Source organism: Rhinoderma darwinii, chromosome 6 (assembly GCF_050947455.1).
Source record: "Rhinoderma darwinii isolate aRhiDar2 chromosome 6, aRhiDar2.hap1, whole genome shotgun sequence".
Lineage (NCBI taxonomy): Eukaryota > Metazoa > Chordata > Amphibia > Anura > Rhinodermatidae > Rhinoderma > Rhinoderma darwinii.
In genome coordinates this window covers 92,529,426-92,551,104 of record NC_134692.1, presented here as the reverse complement: position 1 = coordinate 92,551,104, position 21,679 = coordinate 92,529,426, and the positions used below count along the sequence as shown (strand labels likewise).

The window sequence follows — 21,679 nt, the reverse complement described above, 5'->3', positions numbered from 1 at the left end:
TCAGGGACTTGGAACGTCTAAAAGTAATAATTGGTCTGTCTGGTAATTCTGCTTTTAAATAGGGGTCACTCTTCAGGATATGCCAGTGCTTGTCCAAAATCTCCCTAATGCTTTTATTTCCACTGTTATACGAAGTAATAAAATTGTTACTAAAACTACGGCTCTCTTTTTTAATCAACTTTTTGCTCAATGCAGGATACTTGAGATAATTGGGCAGCCTTAGAGCGTGCTCCTTTAATAAGATTCGAAGGGAAATTTTTTTCTTTAAATCTCTTTTCTAATGAATGATGGTAATTATTTTGTATCAGTTGCTTTCCGTTTGTCTCCGATCGCTAGGTTTCCGTTCTTTTGAACGGAAATAAAAGTTCTGCAGACTTCACTTTTGTTTCTTTTAAAAAAAACGGAAACTTAGCGAATGGAGACAAACGGAAAGCAACTGATACAAAAGAATTACCATTGAAAGAAATGGTAATTCTAATGGAGCCGTTGCTTTCCGTTTAACGTATTGATTCTCTCTTCCTCTGACGGAAGAGCAGTAAACGTATATTAATGCTAGTGCGAAGGAAGCCTTAGGGCCTGTTCACATCAGCGTTGGCTTTCCGTTCTGGGGTTCCGTCGGAAGTAACCCCGCAACGGAAAGTCAAACTGAAACCACAGCTTCCGTTTCCGTCACCATTAGCGCAGTCGACTGCGCTATTGATTCCGTCACAAAAACTGAAACCTGCCGGAATGGTGACGAACGGAAACCATTAGCAATGTTTCCGTCACCATTGATTTCAATTGTGACTGAAACGGAAGCTGTGGTTTCAGTTTGACTTTCCGTTGCGGGGTTCACCCGACGGAAACCTCCCACGGAACCCCGGAACGGAAAGCCAACGCTGATGTGAACAGGCCCTAATACTTCCCCATAAACCTGCCCCCGCTAATTAAAATAAATATATTATATAATGTATATAGCGCTGTATCCTGTATCCGTCAGGTCAGCGGGTCCTGCAGGATCGAGCTGTTACCAATCACATCTAAGTTCATAACTTAGATGTGATCGGTAATAGGCGACCTAATGAATTCAGGTCTCAGCGCTATATACAGCTGCTCTGTATACAGGATACAAAGCAGCTGTATCTCAAAAAGTACAAATCATTTTCAATAAAAAGTAATTAAAACTTGGACCAATCGCATTAATAGATATCTTTATATATCATAGTGACATGTCCGAAGTTTTCATCGGTGGGGGACCAAGCACTGAGGCCCCCACTGATCCATAAAACGAAGCAGCAGAAGTGCTCGGGTGAGCGCTGTGCCGCTTCATTTATGATCGACTTTCAGCCGAGTGAGCGGTGTACGGACTCCTAGACTTTCTATTGAGTCCGTACACTGCTCCAAGGAAAGCCAAACAGAATTGAAGCGGCACACCGCTCACCCGAGCACTTCTGCTGCTTTGTTTTAGCGACTAGTGGGGGGTCTCAGTGTTCGGACCCCACTGATCAAAACTTCTGACTTGTCGAAAGTTTTAAAAAAAGTTGTTACACTTTAAAGAGAATCTTTCACCTGCCCACAGATTTGCATTTGAGTGCAGCGTGTAATGGGGAGGGCTGCACAAACTCTGGGGCACTTTACATGTTTTTTTCCTACCCTCTTTCCTTACTTAGATATAGGTGCCGTAATGTTTGGCGCCGATATTTAAATAACCCCATGAACTGCCAATGGGGCGGTAATTGGCAAGGGGGCGTGTACCATCGCTGTGACACTGTCCAATCAGCTACAGACAATGTCAACAGCAAGAGCTGGAGAGAGGAGAGCGTGTGCGCGTGCACACGCTCTCACTCTTCAGCTCTCGGCAGGCAAGTACAACACTGTGATCTCAGGTGAGAGATCAGTCTTGTCGTCCTTGTCTGCCGAGAGTGAGAGCGTGCGTGCGCGCACAGCTCCGATGCCATGAAACAGAAGAAGAATTCACACTCTTCTTCTGTTCCTTAGTGGTGGCGGAGCTGCGCGCTCGCGCACACGCGCTCTCTGTCCAGCTCTTGCTCTGAAACCATCTGTAGTGATTGCACAGTGTCATGGCGATGTTACACGCCCCCTTGCCAATTACCTCCCCATTGACCGTTCAGGGGGTTATTTAAATATCGGGCGCCAAATATTACAGCACCGATATCTAAATAACGAAGGAGGCTAGGAAAAAAATGTAAAGTGCCCCAGAGTTTGTGCAGCCCTCCCCATTACATGCTGCACTCAGCTGTACATGTATGGGTAGGTGAAAGGTTCTCTTTAAAAGAAAGGTGTTATAATTTATTTTTTTTATTTGATATGTTTTATTTTATGGGCCTAATTTTTCTAATTATTTTAATATGTTCCCGAAGGTAGCTATTTATTCATATGTCTGTGGGGGCAGCCAACTTTATTTTTATTTTTCATACTGCTAATTTTTGTTTTGCAGGTTCCGCTGGACCATTTGGACTACTTCGCTGATGTAAGCTTTTGTTCTTTTTTTTTTAATAAAATGGTTAAAGTGGATTGTGTGGAAGAGTTGTCATTTCAATAAAATAAATTTCTTTATGTCTCTGTTTTTTAATACTTCATTACCGCCTTAGTAATGGCTGCTGTCTGATTGAGAGCATCCATTACTAAGAAGGGGCTTAGTGTTAGCCAGTAATAAGGCCATCACTAACCCCTATTATTACCCCGGTATCCACCGCCACCAGGAGTACCGGGAAGAGCTGGGTACGATCCAGCACCCGACCATCTGAAGTGAAGGGTACTTGGGTGGCCGCAGGCTGGTACTATCAGGCTAGGAAGGGACAAAAACCATGGCCCTTCCCACCCTGGTGATGCTAGGCTGCTGCTTTATTGTATCTGGCTGGCTATGAAAAATGGAGGGGATCTCACGTAATTTTTTTTTCAATTTATTTTTAAAAAATGACGAGGGGTTTCCCCAATTTTTCATAACCAGCCAGACACAATAAAGCAGCTGCAGCCTAGCATCCCCAGGATGGGAAGGGCCACTTTTTTGGCCCTTTCCAGCCTGATAATACCAGCCTGCGGCCTAACCGTCATTTCAGATGGCCAGGTACTGAATCGTACTCGACTCTTCCCGGTATCCCTGGCGGCAGTGGGAACCGGGGTAATAATAGGGGTTAGTGATAGCCTTTTTACTGGCTAATGCTAAGCCCCAGCCTTAGTAATTGAACGCTGTCAATCAGACAGCTGCCATTACTAAGGCCATAATAAAGTATTTAAAAAAAACAGACATAAGAATTTTTTTTTATTGAAATCAAAACTCCCCCATGCAACCCTCTTTCACAATTTTTTTTTTTTAAAGTAGATCATTGAAGTAGTCTAATGAATCTACGACGTAGTCCAAACGGTCCAGCGGAACCCACCAAAAAAAAGTTAGCAGTATAAAATGTAAAAAAAATAATTTGCCACAATAGAAACCCCTGCTCCGCCGTTTGCTCTTGTAGGCCACAGCCTGGTTTATAAATAATCCAATACCTAATGCAAATCTTGAGCTTTTTGTAGATGGATCTCGGTTTTACCATGAGGGTGAACCACCTTACATAAAAGTAGTGCTACACGAGCGACTTACCTATGGAATGTCAGCCCAGGAGGCAGAGCTGAGGGCACTCACTGCAGCGTGCATGATGGCAGAAGATCATCTGGCTAATATCTTCACAGATTTCAGGTATGCTTTTGACATAGCAGATGATTATGGTCCAATTTGAGTACTGCAGCTACCAAAGAAAGGTGCAAGCACATAAGGTACAAGCACATACTAAGGTGAACTCCCCTGAAGCCAGGGCAATGGTAGGGCCAAGGCTGCAGTGCTGCTCCCCCTCCCCACAATTGTAATATGCCACCCGAGAGCAGGTGTTGGGGAGGTGGATCTAACTTTAAAGGGCCAACTACACCAACAGTACGAAACAAGAGAAGATCTGGACGACAAGAGGGGCACAGAAGGGACACAATTGGATTTTGGCAGTGGGAACAATCTGCTGCCTGTCCAGACTCCTGTACCGTATGATGACTTAGCTGATTAATGGACTAACACATGCCTTTAAAAGAAGCCATGATAAGTTGGGTAAGTAGCTTTTGGAATGCCCCAGGGTTAAACAATGCTGATACATGATTTGTGCAAACTTGCCTGATCTGAACTTGCCACAACTCTGGAAAAACAGTCAAGGTCCCTTCCAAACACATACTTAGGCCATCATACCCGTTCCAACAACTGCAGATGTATTTTATCCAACTCCCAAAGATAGGTTAGTATGAATATTTCCTTGTCCGTGTGGATCTCTTTTCAGGTTGACCAAAACCTTGGCAGCCAAGGCAAATGCTAAGACTATGCTAACCAGGTAGGTAAAGACTACATACGGGTAACAATAATGAGTAATATTCCCTTAGAATTTATTTATTGAAACACTTACCCAAATATCTAGCTACACTTATAACAACTGTCCCTACCTGGACGAAAAAGCAAAGTGTCCATTCACACTGAATAAAGGTCTAATACCTAAAAGAGTGTACAATTGTACATCCAGAGCAAGAGTGTGCATTCACACTAAATGATTTTGAGTACCTAAGTGTGCATTCTCACTCAATGGTGATAAAGCAACACCTAAAACACAGTGTGCATTCACACTGAAATAAGCACCAGCACGTAGGGGTAGTGTGCATTCACACTCATATGAAACAGCGCAGCACCTATAATAATAGTGTGCATTTACACTTGACAGAGAATGTACATCCATAAACTAGAGTGTGCATTCACAATGAACGAATTTGAACACCTAACGCGTTTCTGCATCCTGTATAGGATTGTAGACCCGCAGGCATATAGCCGATGGGTCTGAGACTGCAGCAGTAAGGAAAGGGTACATTTTAGTGAGTTCCAGCTAGGGGTCAGATTTAGTTCAACCACACTATTATGGGTTAAGACATAGGATGTAGGTATTGGTCCAATAACACCCAGGGGGCAGGTCAGTAAGCCTACCCCTCCTCTTCCCCTATTACATAAAGCTAGCTGACTCCCGCACTTCTGGCTCTTTGGCCGCAATCTCCTACCCTCCCGCCCGGTTGTTTTGGGTGCCTTTTTGACAGATTTTGCTGTAAAAAAACAATAACAAAAAAACAAAAGAAAAATAACACGAAGTTGAAGGCAAATGGTACGGACAGTTGCTTATGTGTGCAATGGGATTGTTTTTTCTTGTATTTTACATCTGTTAACCCCTTAAGGACGCAGCCTAGTTTGGGCCTTAAGGCTCAGAGCCCATTTTTTAAATCTGACATATTTCAATTTATGTGGTAATAACGTCGGAATGCTTAAACCTATCCAAGCGATTCTGAGACTGTTTTCTCGTGAGACATTGGGCTTCATGTTAGTGGTAAAACTTGGTCGATATATTCAGTGTTTATTTGTGAAAAATTACAAAATTTAGAGAAAATTTTGAAAAAATATAATTTTTCCGAATTTAAATGCATGTGCTTGTAAAACAGATGGTTATACCAGCCAAAATAGTTACTAGTTCACATTTCCCATATGTCTACTTTAGATCTGCATAGTTTTTAGAGCATTATTTTATTTTTCTTGGACGTTACAAGGCTTAGAACATAAACTGCAATTTCTCATAATTTTAAGAAAATTTCAAAAGCCTTTTTTTTTAAGGTACCTGTTCAGTTCTGAAGGGGCTTTGAGGGGCCTATGTATTAGAAACCCCCATAAAACACCCCATTTTAAAAACTAGACCCCTCAAAGTATTCAAAATAGCATTTAAAAAGTTTTTTAACCCTTCAGGCATTTCACAGGAATTAAAGCAAAGTGGAGGTGAAATTTGTAAATTTAATTTTTCTTGCTGAATTTCAATTTTATTCTATTTTTTTTCTGTAACAAAGAAGGTTTTACCAGAGAAACACTACAAAATATGTATTGTCCAGATTCTGCAGTTTTTAGAAATGTCCCACATGTGGCTCTAGTGTGCTCGTGGACTAAAACACAAGCCCCAGAAGCAAAGAAGCACCTAGTGCATTTTGGTGCTTCTTTTTTATTAGCATATATTTTAGGCAGCATGCCAGGTTTGGAGAGGTGTTGAGGTGCCAAAACAGTAGGAATCCCCCAAAACTGACCCTATTTTGGAAACTGCACCCCTCAAGGAATTCATTTCTGGTTATTGTTACCATTTTGACCCCGTAGTTTTTTCACAGCGCGGATTTGAATTGGGCTTTGAAATTAAAAGAATGACAATTTTTCCAATAAGATGTCATTTTTGATCAGAATTTCTTATTTTCACAGGGAACAAAATGCCTCATTTTGTTGCCCGATTTGTCCTGAGTGCGGCAATACCCCATTTGTGGTGATAAACTGCCGTTTGGGCCCATGGGAGGACTCAGAAGGAAAAGAGCGCTATGTGTTCTTAGGAGTGCAGATTTTGCTGGATTGGTTTTCGGGTGCAATGTCGCATTTGCAGAGCCCCAGAGGTATCAAAGCAATGGACACCCACCAAAAGTGACCCCATTTTGGAAACAAAACCCCTCAAGGAATTTATTTATGGGTGTTGTGACCATTTAGACCCCACAGTTTTTTCACAGAACTTATTTGAATTGGGCTGTGAATTTAAAAAAACAAACTGTTTTCCAATAACATGTAATTTTGGATCAAAATGTCTTATTTTCACAACGAATAAAATACCCCATTTTGTTGCCCAATTTGTCCTGAGTGCGGCAATACCCTATTTATGGTGATATACTGCCGTTTGGGCCCATGGGAGGGATCAGAAGGAAAGGAGCGCTATGTGTTCTTTGGAGCCCAGATTTTGCTGGATTGGTTTTCGGGTGCCATGTCGCATTTGCAGAGCCCGAGAGGTATCAAAGCAATGGAAACCCACCAGAAGTGACCCCATTTTGGAAACTACACCCCTCAAGGAATTCATTTATGGTTGTTGTGACCATTTAGACCCCACAGTTTTTTCACAGAATTTATTTGAATTGGGCTGTGAATTTAAAAAAATGTAATTTTTTTCCAATAAGAGGTAGTTTTGGCTCAAAATTTCTTATTTTCACAAGGAATAAAATACCCCAATTTGTTGCCCAATTTGTCCTGAGTGCGGCAAAACCCCATTTGTGGTGATAAACTGCCGTTTGGGCCCAAGGGAGGCCTCAGAAGGAAAGGAGCGCTATGTGTTCTTTGGAGCCCAGATTTTGCTGGATTGGTTTTCGGGTGCCATGTTGCATTTGCAGAGCGCCAGAGGTATCAAAGCAATGGAAACCCACCAGAAGTCACCCCATTTTTGAAACTACACCCCTCAAGGAATTTATTTATGGGTGTTGTGACCATTTAGACCCCACAGTTTTTTCACAGAATTTATTTGAATTGGGCTGTGAATTAAAAAAAATGAAATTTTTTCCAATAAGAGGTAGTTTTGGCTCAAAATTTATTATTTTCACAAGGAATAAAATACCCCATTTTGTTGCCCAAATTGTCCTGAGTGTGGCAATACCCTATTTGTGGTGATAAACTGCCGTTTGGGCCCATGGGAGGGCTCAGAAGGAAAGGACCACCATGTGGCCTACTGGGAATTTTCTGGTGCTAAGTCATGTGTGCAGAAGCCCCTGAGGTATCAGTATAGTTGAAACCCCCGAGAAGTGACCCTGTTTTAAAATCTACACCTCTTAAGGCATTCATCTAGAGGTGTAGTGAGCATTTTGACCCCACAGGTATTGTGTAAAAGATAATGTGCAGCAGTTGGTGCAGAGTGAAATTTGCAATTTTCTATACATATATGCCAATTCAGTGTCCGATATATTGTGCCCAGCATGCGCCACCGGAGATATACACCCCATAGACTGTAATGTGGGTTCTCCCGGGTACGGCAATACCCTACATGTGGCTGTTATCAGCTGCCTGGGCACGCAGCAGGGGAAAGATGAGGAGGGGTAAGCTGTCCGAAGTGGATCAGAGAGAGTAAAACTGGGGTAAATTAAAAATAAAGGGATGGATGATAAATTTTAAAACACTCTTTCATACAGAGCTCTGGTTTTTCGGGACACGCGTCTCATATTGTGTCCTTCCTTATCCCCCTCTTATAGCAGACTTTGCACCTCTTTTGACTTTTTTCCTTCTTGCCAGTTTGGGGAACTTCTCCTAAAAAGTGTTGCCCTGGTACGATGCGTGTGGCCTCGCTTCCAGAAGTACTGTAGGGCTTCAGGACTTGATCTGACAAGTCCACCCCTCACATGTACCAATTGTAGTCCAGGATGCAGTCTGGTTTGGGGGTCTCTGTACTGGTACCTCGTACTGGTCCATGGGTACTGGTGTGGCATCTCCCTTGTCTTGTACTTGACACAATATGTTGCTGCTAGAATGTGCCCAGCTCTCACCCCTTCTTGTTTTCCCAAGCAGAGTCTTAGGGAGGCCTCTCAGATTTCTTCTAGCAGTGCCGCATGCCGCAGGACTTCTGGAAGCAAGGCAGTTGAAGAGTGGGACGCTGGTATAAAAATTATCCAGGTAGAGGTGGTAACCCTGGTCCAGCAGTGGGTGCACCAAATCCCACACAATTTTTGTATTAACTCCCAGTAAGGGGGGGCATTCTGGGGGCTGAATACTGGTGTCCTTCCCTTCATATATCCTAAATCTGTAGGTATACCCTGATGCACTCTCGCACAGCTTATACATCTTCACGCCATACCTTGCCCTCCTACCCGGCAGGTACTGGTGGAATTGAACCCTCCCTTTAAAATGTACCAAGGACTCATCAATAGAAATACAATTCTCTGGGGTGTATGCTTGGGAAAACCGGGCACTGAAATGGTCTAATAGGGGTCTCCGTTTATACAAACGGTCAAAACTGGGGTCATCTCGGGGTGGGCACGGCTCATTATGAGTATAATGTAAGAAGCGAAGTATTGCCTCATTTTTATTTTATTTTTTAGTTTCCAGCTCAGTTCTGAAGTTGCTTTGAGGGGCCCATATATTAGACACCCTTATCAAACACCCCATTTCAGAAACTAGACCCCTCAAAGTATTCACAACAGCATTTCGAAAGTTTATTAACCCTTTAGGTGTTTCACAGGAATTTAGAGCAAAGTAGAGGTGATATTTAATTAATTTAATTTATTAGGCACCATGTCCGGTTTGAAGAGGTCTTGTGGTGCTAAAACAGTGGAAACCCCCCAAGAGTGACTTTACTTTTAGCACTTTTAAAACTTTTATTTTCTTATTTTTACACAACTTTTTTTTTACTTTTTACATTTTTTTTTACTTTGTCCCACTAGGGGACATGAGGGCAGGAGGCTCTGATCGCTATTCTAATACACTGCACTAAATACGTAGTGCAGTGTATTAGAGCTGTCAGCTGTTCGCTGACAGCAAGCATAGTGGGTCCTGACTTTGTCAGAACCCACTAGGCTTCCGTCGATGGCGTAGCCAGAGTACATTGTTAGGATTCTGGTTGCCATAGTAGCCATCGCGGCCCGCTATCATGTAGCAGGCCGGCGATGGCAGCTTAACCCCTAAGAAGACGCGATCGCTATTGAACGCGGCTTCTAAGGGGTTAATCGGCGGGGACCACCGCGATCGGTCCCTGCACACTAAGCTGTGATAGCCTGCTGTCGGAAACAGCAGGTATCACAACTCAAACACGCGCCGGGGAAAGATGGCGCCGTGTTAACTCAGGTCAGTACTATTACTGAGCTGAGCGTGAACTATGCGCTCAGCACGAGGTAATAGTACTGACCTGAACGCGAAGGGGTTAATGAGTTGCCCATGGGCTTTTTCTTTATGTAAGAAAATCTGGTGATATGTTATTTGTCACAGCTGGCGATTTTTTATAAGGTGGATTATCTACATGCCCACTTATGTTGGTAGGTTGGCATACGGGTGTTTACCTAAAGTGACTATTATTATATGTTGTCATTTACTATTTAAATTAATAATAAAAGCTGTGGCCGACCCCGAGTTAACCCACGTTAAAATAAAACTTAACTATGCTGTCCTGTGTCAAGTTATTTCAAGGTACTTTACCCACTAGCTAAAATTTAGATTGGTTTAATGATCATGCATGCAGTTTGTTTCTTCAGAGGTGTATAGTGAGACAGGGCAGATTAGCACATCAATTTCCTGTACAATATTAGCAAGCTGCCCTTTGTCTGATAGAACTTTACTCTAGCTGCACGGGTTCTGGTATCTGACCGCAGCCCATGCGACGGAACGCCGGCTATTTAAGTCTTTAACCCCTTCCTGACATTTGTCGTAAGTATACGACATGGAAAGCCAGTGCTTCCCGCAAAATGTTGTATACTTATGACAAATGTTTGGCACCGGCTCAGAAGCTGAGTCGGTGCCATAATCGCCGGAGCTCAGCTGTATCTTACAGCTGACATCCGGCTGTAATGGCGGGGGCCGAAATTAGCTTAGATTCCCGCCATTAACCCCTTCAATGCAGCGTTCAAACGTGATCGCTACATTTAAGCGGTTTGCAGCTTATCGGAACCCCAGAAATGAAATTGCCTGGGTTCCGGTAGCTGCAATGGCAACCGGAGGCCTAATACTGGCCTCCCGGTCTGCCTACCACGGAGGCCGGTCAAGATCCGCCCGGCGGCGGAGCCTGATCGGCTTCCGTAGCCGCCGGCAAGATGGCGCCGCTCAGGAGCTGATCCGACATCATCAGCGGTGGAAGTCAGCTGTATGTTACAGCTGACATCCACCTGTAACGGCAGGAAACGGAGCTAGCTCCGATCCCTGCCATTAACCCCTTTGATGCAGCAATCGAAAGTGATTTCTGCATCGTAGCGGTTACTAGCAGATCGCCAGCCCTGACAGGAAATCAGGACTGGCGACTGCTGCTATGGCAACAGGAGACACAATGGCCTCCTGCTCTGCCATTACGGAAGCCGATTTAGGCCGCGCCGGGAGGCGAAGCCTAATCGGCTTGCGGTCAGTGAATAACTGACAGATCTAATACATTGCACTACGTAGGGAGGACCGTCAAGTCCCCTAGTGGGACTTGAGAAAAAGTATAAAAAAGTGAAAAAAATAAAAGTTTGAAAACAATAAAAGTTTCATGTAATAAAATAAATCACAATCCCCCTTTTACTCTTATCAAGTCCTTTATTATTGAAAAATAATAATAAACCATACGTATTTGGTATCGCCACGACCGTAACGACCTGAGGTATCAAAGTACTATATTATTTATTGCACGTGGTGAACAGCAAAAAAAAAAAACGTAAAAAACTTTACCAGAGTTTCTGTTTTTTGGACACTTTGCCCTACAAATATTGGAATAAAAAGTGATCAAAAAGTCGCACATAACCAAAAATGGTACCTATAAAAACTATAGCTCGTCCCGCAAAAAACAAGTTATGGTTCTCACAACTTGGCGACAGAAAAAATATATTCTTTTTACAAAAGTAATTTTATTGTGCAAAAAGTTGTAAAACATAAAAAAGTCCTATAAATTAGGTATCGCCGGAATCGTACTGACCCGCAGAATAAAGTTAACATGTAATTTATAACACGTGGTGAACGCTGTATAAAAAAAAAACGACAAAAATACTATGCCAGAATTGCGGTTTTTTGTTTACCTGGCATCTCAAAAAATAGGATAAAAGGTGATCAAAAAGTTGCATGTACCCCAAAATGGTACCAATAAAAACTACAGCTCGTCCCGCAAAAAAACAGCCCTCATATCACTACGTCTACGAAAAAATAAAATTAGTTAAGGCTCTAATAAGTCAGGAAATAAAAAATATGCAGATGTGCCAACCCGAAGGGAACATTTCTTCTGTTTCAAGAGGCGATTTATCAAGGACCTACAATTAGGGAACCATGAAGGGGAGAGCCCAAACATATCTGCTGGAAGCGACGGTGCCCGTATTATACCAGGACAACACCTTCCCAGCAAAGTTCCCCAAACTGCAAAAGTGCGGAGTGTGGACCAAAAGGGGGATAAGAAAGGATGCCATATATCAGTGCGACACTGGCCTGTGCAGGAAGTATTGCTTCACAGCGTAACACACATCTATGGATCATTTAATTGGTTTTTTACCCCATTATTATACCACCTGACTATGTCCCTGATGTACTCTGCCCAGCTTTCATGCTTACATATGCCCCACATTATAAACGGAAACACCAGCAATACTCAAACAAATCTACTACCAAGCGAAATCAGATCTCCAAAAGCCAAATGGCGCTCCCTCCGCTCTGAACCCTACAACGTGCCCAAACAGCAGTTTCCTTCCACATATATGGCATCGTCATACCCGGGAGAACCCTTTTAACAATTTTTGGGGTGTGTGTCTCCAGCGTTATAAGCTGGGCATGACATATTTGCCACTGAAATGGCATATCTAGGGAAAAATATTAATTTTTAATTTGCACCATCCGCAGTGCAATCATTTATGGAAAAGACCTGTGGGGTGAAAATGCTCACTACACCCCTTAATAAATGCCTTGAGGGGTGTAGTTTCCATAATGGGGTCACTTCTCAGGGTTTTCTTTTTATTATTTCACATCTGAGCCTCTGTAGTTGTGAACCAATACTTTGTAAATCGCCAAATTAGGCCTGAATTTTACATGGTACGCTTTCACTCCTGAGCCTGGTCGAATGTCCAGGAAAAAGATTAGTGCCCCATGTAGGGTGTTTCTAAAACCAGGAAACCCAGCATAATAATTAGAGAGCTGTCTTGTTATGGTGGCACAAGCTGGGCACCACATATTGGCATATCTATGGAAAAAAAATCCCATTTTCACTCTGCAACATCGAGTGCACACTAATTTCTACAATGGAGTCACTTTTTGGGCGTTTTCATTGTTTTGTCCCCTCAGGGGCTTTGCAAATGCGACATGGCCTCCGCAAACCATTCCTGCTAAATGTGATCTCCAAAAGCCAAATAGCGCTCTTTCCCTTCTAAGCCCTGCCGTGTGTCCAAACAGCCGGCTATTGCCACATGTGGGGTATTGTTTTACTCGGGAGAAATTGCTTTACAAATTTTGCGTTGCTTTTTCTCCTTCAGTCCTTGTGGAAATGAGAAAAAATTAGCTAAACCTACTTTTTCTTTGAAAAAAATGTAGATTTTTATTTTCAGGGCCTACTTCCAATAATTTCTGCAAAAAAACTGTGGGGTCAAATCAATCACTATACCCCTAGATAATTTCCTCAATGGGTGTAGTCTCCAAAATGGGGTCACTTGTGGGGGGTTTCCACTGTTTTGTCCCCTCAGGGGCTTTGTAAATGTGACATGGCCTCCGCAAACCATTCCTGCTAAATGTGAACTCCAAAAGACAAATGGCCCTGCCGTGTGTCCACACATCCGTATACCACCCCATGTGGGGTATTGTTTTACTCGGGAGAAATTGCTTTACAAGTTTTGCGGTGCTTTTTCTCCTTTAGTCCTTGTGGAAATGAGAAAAAAAAAATTGCTAAACCTACATTTTCAGATTTTAATTTTCACGGCCTACTTCCAATAATTTCTGTAAAAAACCTGTGCAGCCAAAATGCTCACTATACCCCTAGATAATTTCCTTGAGTTTCCCAAATGGGGTCACTTTTGGGGGATTTTCACTGTTTTGGCACCGCAAGAGCCCTTCAAACCTGACATGGTGACAAAAATATATTCTAATAAAATAGAGGCCCCAAAATCCTCTAGGTGCTCCTTTGCTTCTGAGGCCGGTGCTTCAGTGCAGTAGCACGCTAGGGCCACGTGAGATATTTCCTAAAACTGAAGAAACTGGGCAACAAATATTGAGTTGCATTTCTCTGGTAAAACCTTTTGTGTTATAAAAAAAATTGTATAAAACAATTATTTTGTGCAAAAAAATATGAAATTTGTAATTTTCACCTCTACTTTGCTTTAATTCCTGTGAAATGTCTAAAGGGTTAAGAAACTTTCTAAATGCTGTTTTGAATACTTTGAGGGGTGAAGTTTTTAAAATGGGGTGACATTTTTGGGGTTTCTAATATATAAGGCCCTCAAAGCCACTTCACATCTGAACTGGCCCCTGTAAAAATAGCCTTTTGAAATTTTCTTGAAAATGTGAGAAATTGCTGCTAAAGTTCAAAGCCTTGTAACGTCCTAGAAAAATAAAAGGGCGTTCAAAAAAAGATGTCAATCTAAAGTAGACATATGGGGGATGTTAATTAGGAACAATTGTGTGTGTTATAACTGCCTGTCTTATAAGCAGATACATTTAAATTGAGAAAAATGCACATTTTTTCAATTTTTCGCTACATTTTGGTTGTTTTTCACAATAAAAGAGACTCTGTCACCACATTATAAGTGCCCTATCTCCTATATAAGAAGATGAGCGCTGTAATGTAGGTGACAGTAATGCTTTTTATTTAAAAAAAACGATCTTTTTTCACAAAGTTAGGAGCAATTTTGGTTTATGCTAATGAGCTTTCTTAATGCCCAAGTACTTTTACTTTCGACCAAGTGGGCGTTGTACAGAGGAGTGAATGATGCTGATCAATCAGCATCATGCACTCCTCTCCATTCATTTACACTGCACTAGCGATATAGATATATCGCTATGTGCAGCCTCATACACAAGCCCTAACATTACTACTAGTGTCCTGATAATGAATACACATGAAATCCAGCCTGGACGTCATGTGTACTCAGAATCCTGACACTTCTGACTCTTTTTTTGTGATATTCCGGCAAGTGACACCAAATCTCGTTTAGCTCCGAGATCTCGCGAGATTTCGTATCCGTTGCTGGAATCTCATAAAAAAGATTCAGAAGTGTCAGGATTCTGAGTACACATGACGTCCAGGCTGGATGGTCATGTGTATTCATTATCAGGACACTGTAGTAATGTTAGGGTTTGTGTATGTAGCTGCACATAGTGATATAACTATATCGCTAGTGCAGTGTAAATGAATGGAGAGGAGTGCATGATGCCGATTGGTCAGCGTCATGCACTCCTCTGTACAACGCCCACTTGGTCGAAAGTAAAAGTACGCCCACTTGGGCATTAAGAAAGCTCATTAGCATAAACTTAAATCGCTCCTAACTTTGTGAAAAAAGATCGTTTTTTTAAATAAAAAGCATTACTGTCACCTACATTACAGCGCCCATCTCCTTATATAGGAGATAGGGCACTTATAATGTGGTGACAGAGCCTCTTTAAGTACTGAACATATTGAGCAAATTTTGCCAGTAACTTAAAGTCCAATGTGTCACGAGAAAACAATCTCAGAATCGCTTGGATAGGTAAAAGCATTCCGAAGTTATTACCACATAAAGTGAAACATGTCAGATTTGAAAAATGAGGCTCTGTCAAGAAGGTCAAAAGTGGCTAAAGAGGGAAGGGGTTAACCGTGCCCATTCAGAGGCTGGACGATTGCATCAAACCCCCAGAGGGCCCCACATCATCAGACGCTCCACCCTTTCAGGAGCTCGTCCAGATCTATCCTCCCTGAGCATATTAAACGGCACACAGCATCACGTTACCATGGGAACCTCCAAGTGGCTACAAATCCAAATACAGGCGTACTATATACAAGTGAGATACTGTTAACGGAGAGGTGAGTGAACTATATATTATCCCCCTATTAACATAACCTGTCCCCCCTCCACTACCCATATGCCCTCCTCCTCCTAAAATAGCTGACTCACTAGCAAAGGAGGAAGGGTAGACTACCTGCCTAACTTTTAACCCCTTAGTCTGCAACAGTCCCAGGCTCAGCGGCTATACACTTGTGAGCCTCCACAACAGGATGACAAATCTCAGTCCCTATGAGATTCTTTTTAAGGCACCCCCTAAGACAGGATTATATTTCCCTCAACAGATGCAGATGCACCACTCAGATCATACATCACACGTAGGAGCCTTACAATAGCATTTGACACATGTGCATCACAGTGTATGGTTCCCTTACAGATCTTGATTCATTGCCTGGGAGCCACTGTCTAAAGCCTGGAGACTTTGTAACAGTGAAAAGACATGTCAGAAAAACTGCCCAGCCAAGGTTTGAAGGCCCCTTTCAGATGAGGCTAACAACATTGACATCTGTGAAGCTGGAAGGCAGAACCCAGTAGATACACGTCTCACACTGCATGAGATTCCTAAATAGGGCGACTCCATCATGCAACATTGTTGCCAGTTCCTGAACTCCTTCAATTTGATATGCATCCTTACAAATATGAGAGGGTTGAATGAAGAAGGAAGAATTGGACAATAAGTTAATCAAATATCATCAGGCTATACCAAAAATGACTAACTTGACTGTTGTATATGCCCCCGTTCACCTATAACAACAAAAAGTATGCCCTATCTAGCAGTTCCCCTTACAGAAGGGGAACTCCTTCTGCCCTATGGCTGGGACCTGATGTATAACTACAATTAGTGGAAAAATATTAGAGTCCCTCTTCCAATAGTGGGGCATATTTTTGACTCTTTGTGGGTGGCCAATATTACCAAAAGAGCGTACCCAAGGATGATGGACTGTGGATAAGGTACCCCCAGGAAATTGGAGCAGGTCAATGTGACAGCACTTAAGTTAGGGTATACTACTAGTTGTAAGTTGAAAATTTAATTCCAAAAGGCCTCAGATCATTTAGGCTGCAACGTGCCATACTCAAAATACTTTTTGAGTCGGTATGTGCGTGATGGAGATGGGCATCAAATTTCACGAAAGAAGAAAATACCACCTGTATTCAGTGGAGATATTCAAGATCCTGGGACTAATTATAATCAAGCTGGTGTCTATACTATGGGAAAATAAAAAGATTTGCTTTTCCAAAATGCTGACGTCATTGTTTCTTCTTGTAGATATAATGGTATATTATAGGAGTGGCACCTTTAATATACCCAATGATGTCTTTATAGTACGTGGTGATAATGCATACAGTGAAGGAAATAAGTATTTGTAGTCATACAGTGAAACCTATTTTGCATTTCCTCTTCGTGATAAAAGAAAAACGCACAACCTCTTTCACTGTCGAAGCACTTTCTTGGTAAGATACCTATATATTTTCTCTTAACCCCTTAATGACCGCCGATACGTCTTTTTACGACGGTCATTAGTGGGCTTTATTCTAGAGCGCCGCTATTCTACGTCGCTGCTGTAGAATAAAGTAAACAGAGCAGGGAGCCGTGAAATCTCCCTGCTCTCAGCTGCCAGAGGCAGCTGAGGGCTGGGGGCGTCCCTGCTCTGCCGGGTGAGATCGATATTAGTATCGATCTCACCCGTTTAACCCTTCAGATGCGGTGCGCAATAGCGAGCACCGCATCTGAGTGGTTTTAGAGAGAGGGAGGGAGCTCCCTCTCATCTCACTGACACCCGGCGATAAAATCGCCGAGTGTCTGTGTCTCTAATGGCAGCCGGGGGTCTAATAAAGACCCCCAGGTCTGCCTGGAGCGAATGCCTGCTAGATCATGCCGCAGGCATGACCTAGCAGATGCCTGTCCGTTTTAAACGGACAGGCAGTAATACACTGCAATACAAAACTATTGCAGTGTATTATAATAGCGATCGGAGGATAGTGAAGTCCCCTAGTGGGACTAGTAAAAAAGTTTAATAAAGTTAATAAAAAAAAAGTGAAACAAAAAAAAATGAAAAACCCAGCTTTTCCCCTTACAAAATGCTTTACTATTAAAAAAAACTACAATAAAGCAAAAAAGTTACACATATTTGGTATCGCCGCGTCCGTAACGACCCCGACTATAAAGCTGTTACATTATTTAACCCGCACTGTGAACGCCGTAAAAAATAAAATAAAAAACAATGGAAAAATTGCTGTTCGCATCTACTCTGCTGGTCGCTGGTCCCGCAAAAAACAAGACCTTATACAGCTATGCCGACGCAAAAATAAAAAAGTTACAGCTCTTCGAATGTGACAATGGAAAAATGTAAAAAATGGCTTGGACATTAGGGCCCAGAATGCAAGCAGGGGGAAGGGGTTAAATAGAAGATATTTCAAATAACACTGTTATTTTTATATTAAAACTATGTTGTAAGCATTTGCTAATATACAGTGAAGGAAATAAGTATTTGATCCCTTGCTGATTTTGTAAGTTTGCCCACTGTCAATGACATGAACAGTCTAGAATTTTTAGGCTAGGTTAATTTTACCAGTAAGAGATAGATTATATATATAAAAAAACCTGAAAATCACATTGTCAAAATTATATATATTTATTTGCATTGTGCACAGAGAAATAAGTATTTGATCCCTTTGGCAAACAAGACTTAATACTTGGTGGCAAAACTCTTGTTGGCAAGCACAGCAGTCAGACGTTTTTTGTAGTTGATGATGCGGTTTGCACACATGTTAGATGGAATTTTGGCCCACTCATCTTTGCAGAATCCCTCCATAAGTTTTCGATGAGATTAAGGTCTGCAGACTGGCTAGGCCACTCCATGACCTTAATGTGCTTCTTTTTGAGCCACTCCTTTGTTGCCTTGGCTGTATGTTTGGGTCATTGTCGTGCTGGAAGACCCAGCCACGAGCCATTTTTAATGTCCTGGTGGAGGGAAGGAGGTTTTCACTCAGGATTTGACGGTACATGGCTCGATCCATTCTCCCATTGATGCGGTTAAGTAGTCCTGTGCCCTTAGCAGAGAAACACCCCAAAACATAATGTTTCCACCTCCATGCTTGACAGTGGGGACGGTGTTCTTTGGGTCATAGGCAGCATTTCTCTTCCTCCAAACACGGCGAGTTGAGTTAATACCAAAGAGCTCCATTTTAGTCTCATCTGATCACAGCACCTTCTCCCAATCACTCTCAGAATCATCCAGATGTTCATTTGTAAACTTCAGACGGGCCTGTACATGTGCCTTCTTGAGCAGGGGGACCTTACGGGCACTGCAGGATTTTAATCCATTACGGCGTAATGTGTTACCAATGGTTTTCTTGGTGACTGTGGTCCCAGCTGCCTTGAGATCATTAACAAGTTCCCCCCCGTGTAGTTTTCGGCTGAGCTCTCACCTTCCTCAGGATCAAGGACACCCCACGAGGTGAGATTTTGCATGGAGCCCCAGATCGATGTCGAATGACAGTCATTTTGTATGTCTTCCATTTTCTTACTATTGCACCAACAGTTGTCTCCTTCTCACCCAGCATCTTACTTATGGTTTAGTAGCCCATTCCAGCCTTGTGCAGGTCTATGATCTTGTCCCTGACATCCTTAGCCCCGATACCCCTGAGGACGCTACATCGTAGCGAAACATGTCGGGGGGGCTTCTACCTTTATTTTAATAATTGTCCTATTGACACCTTTGAATCTAACTAATAACTAACTGCATGTAGCGCTCTGTGGTTGTGGTACTTAACCCTTTCTAGACAGAGCTCTTACGTCTGGCACTGTGCCAATTGCTGTCAGAAATGGACATTAACTTTTACATTTCATGTAGTCTGTCCTTGTTGCAAATTGAATAAAGACTTTTTTATTTTTACTCTTTAATAATGGTTGGAAAACAGGGCTTATTTCTGCCGGCAGGCAGCCTTTTTTTAATTTAACTGTTGCACGCCCACCAACTATTGAGGTCCGCTCCATTGTATTTTTTGACATCCTTAGAAAGCTCTTTGGTCTTGCCCATGTTGTAGAGGTTAGAGTCAGACTGATTAATTGAGTCTGTGGACAGGAGTCTTTTATACAGGTGACCATTTAAGACCGCTGTCTTTAATGCAGGCACCAAGTTGATTTGGAGCGTGTAACTGGTCTGGAGGAGGATGAACTCTTAATGGTTGGTAGGGGATCAAATACTTATTTCTCTGTGCACAATGCAAATAAACATATATATAATTTTGTCAATGTGATTTTCTGTTTTTTTTTAATATAATCTATCTCTCACTGGTAAAAGTAACCTAGCCTAAAAATTCTAGATTGTTCATGTCTTTGACAGTGGGCAAACTTACAAAATCAGCAAGGCATCAAATACTTATTTCCTTCACTGTATATGGACCGTATTTGCAGATACCATTCTGTATATGCGGATAAATTGCGAATGACTACGGATCCGTATTTACGGATGGATGAAAATACGGTCCGTGTGCACAGGGCCTAAGACTTAGACAGTGCAAACTTAGACCAGGAAGTCTGAAGATGAGCCACATTTATCACAGCGGTGCATGCTGTATGATAAATTTGGCGCATCGTGCTAGACATGACACTTTTCTCATCCTTACAACACCTTGGTTGGCTTAGATGACACCAGTTTTTTATGCCCAAATTTTTGGTGCAATTTTGACTTTTCCTCTAAGCTACACCCCTTTTCCAGTCGAGGTTCCAAAAGTGCCTAAAACCACTAATAAATGTGGCACACGTTATGTGCACCAGAATTCTGGGTCAATTTGAGCTAGAATTCGGAGTAGTAAATCTGCTTCATTGTGTTTAATACAAAACTTTAGAATCAGACTAAAAATGCTTGGCCAAGCGTGCTTGTTATGGGGGAGTCGGGAGGAATGATTAAACAGCCAACAGCTATCTGAAATGTATGACCAGCTTTAGACAGGTCAATTTTAATGGTGAGTTTGGCACACATTGGCCTATTTAAGACACACCACTTTCCTGCTAAACACACCCCTTTTGGAACACTTTAATTTTTTTTTAGTAACGAGCAAACATAAAAAATATGCCGAACTGCGCCATTTTTTGACTAAATTTGGTGCATTTATTAACACTGGCTAGACTTAGACACAATAGTAATTCTGCCCTAATATGTCTGAAGAGAAAGTTACAGTTTTATCTCCTGACATTTTTCCACACAATTTAATATCTGTAACGATTTAACACCTAGGCATCCTAAATTGCTCAAAATATTTAGCTGCTTACCTCATAATGGCAATCTTTAGAAGTGTACAGAGTTAATGTTACCATCCGACTGTCATTTTGGGGTTGTGGAACATGCAACTTGGCAGACAACTGCAGGGGTAGTTTTTCGCTGTGGGAGGAAAAAATAAACATAAACAACCTTAAAAAAATAAGTATATACATTGGTCAGTGTCATACACTTTTCTTTACAACACCCAAATGCCCAGTTGGGCTTTTAAAAATAAATAAATTCTTAAATGTAAAAATAAACAGAACTTTGTCACTAATAAACGTTTAAAAAAACAAAACAACAAAACAGTTATCTACAAGAAAGCATTTCTTTGATTAGGTAGGATATAGGGAAGTATTAAACTGGTGACAGCCTCTTTAAATGGGACAAAACAGGATGCTGGAATATCGAATAGACTGTATTATCAAATAGCCATACAAAAGTATATAAAACTCGTTAACATAGAAAAAAAAAATCCGGGATGGCGCAACATTATGTTGAATTGGTATCATGACAAATTGTATAATTTAACGCGATTCAGGAAAAGTTCTCACGTTCAGGGAATAGCCCCATTTTTCAAGTCTGACATGTGCCACTTTACGTGGTAATAAATTTGGAATGCTTTCACCTATCCAGGCGATTTTGAGACCGTTTTCTCATGACACAATGGACTTTATGTTACTGGTAAAATTTGGTCGATATATTCAGTATTTGATTGTGAAAAACACCAAAATGTATAAACACATTTCAAATATTAGCATTTTTCTAAATTTAAATGTATCTGATTGTAAGACAATTAGTTATACCACACAAAATAGTTGCTAAATAATATTTCCCATATGTCTACTTTATGTTGGCATAGTTTTTTGATCATCCTTTTATTTCTCTAGGACATTACAAGACTTAAGCAG

At 41.7% G+C, this 21,679-nt stretch overlaps 1 protein-coding gene across 4 annotated transcripts in view; it reads right to left on the bottom strand.

Annotated features, from left to right (window-relative positions):
• The window catches only part of PGAP1 (post-GPI attachment to proteins inositol deacylase 1), a 734,955-nt gene that overhangs the window by 241,959 nt on the left and 471,317 nt on the right, over window positions 1-21,679 (bottom strand). For all 4 annotated transcript variants that reach the window (XM_075830035.1, XM_075830037.1, XM_075830034.1 and 1 more), the window contains one exon: window positions 20,780-20,888. In XM_075830035.1, coding sequence (XP_075686150.1) covers window positions 20,780-20,888 — 109 coding nt within the window. The remainder of the gene's footprint in view (window positions 1-20,779; window positions 20,889-21,679) is intronic.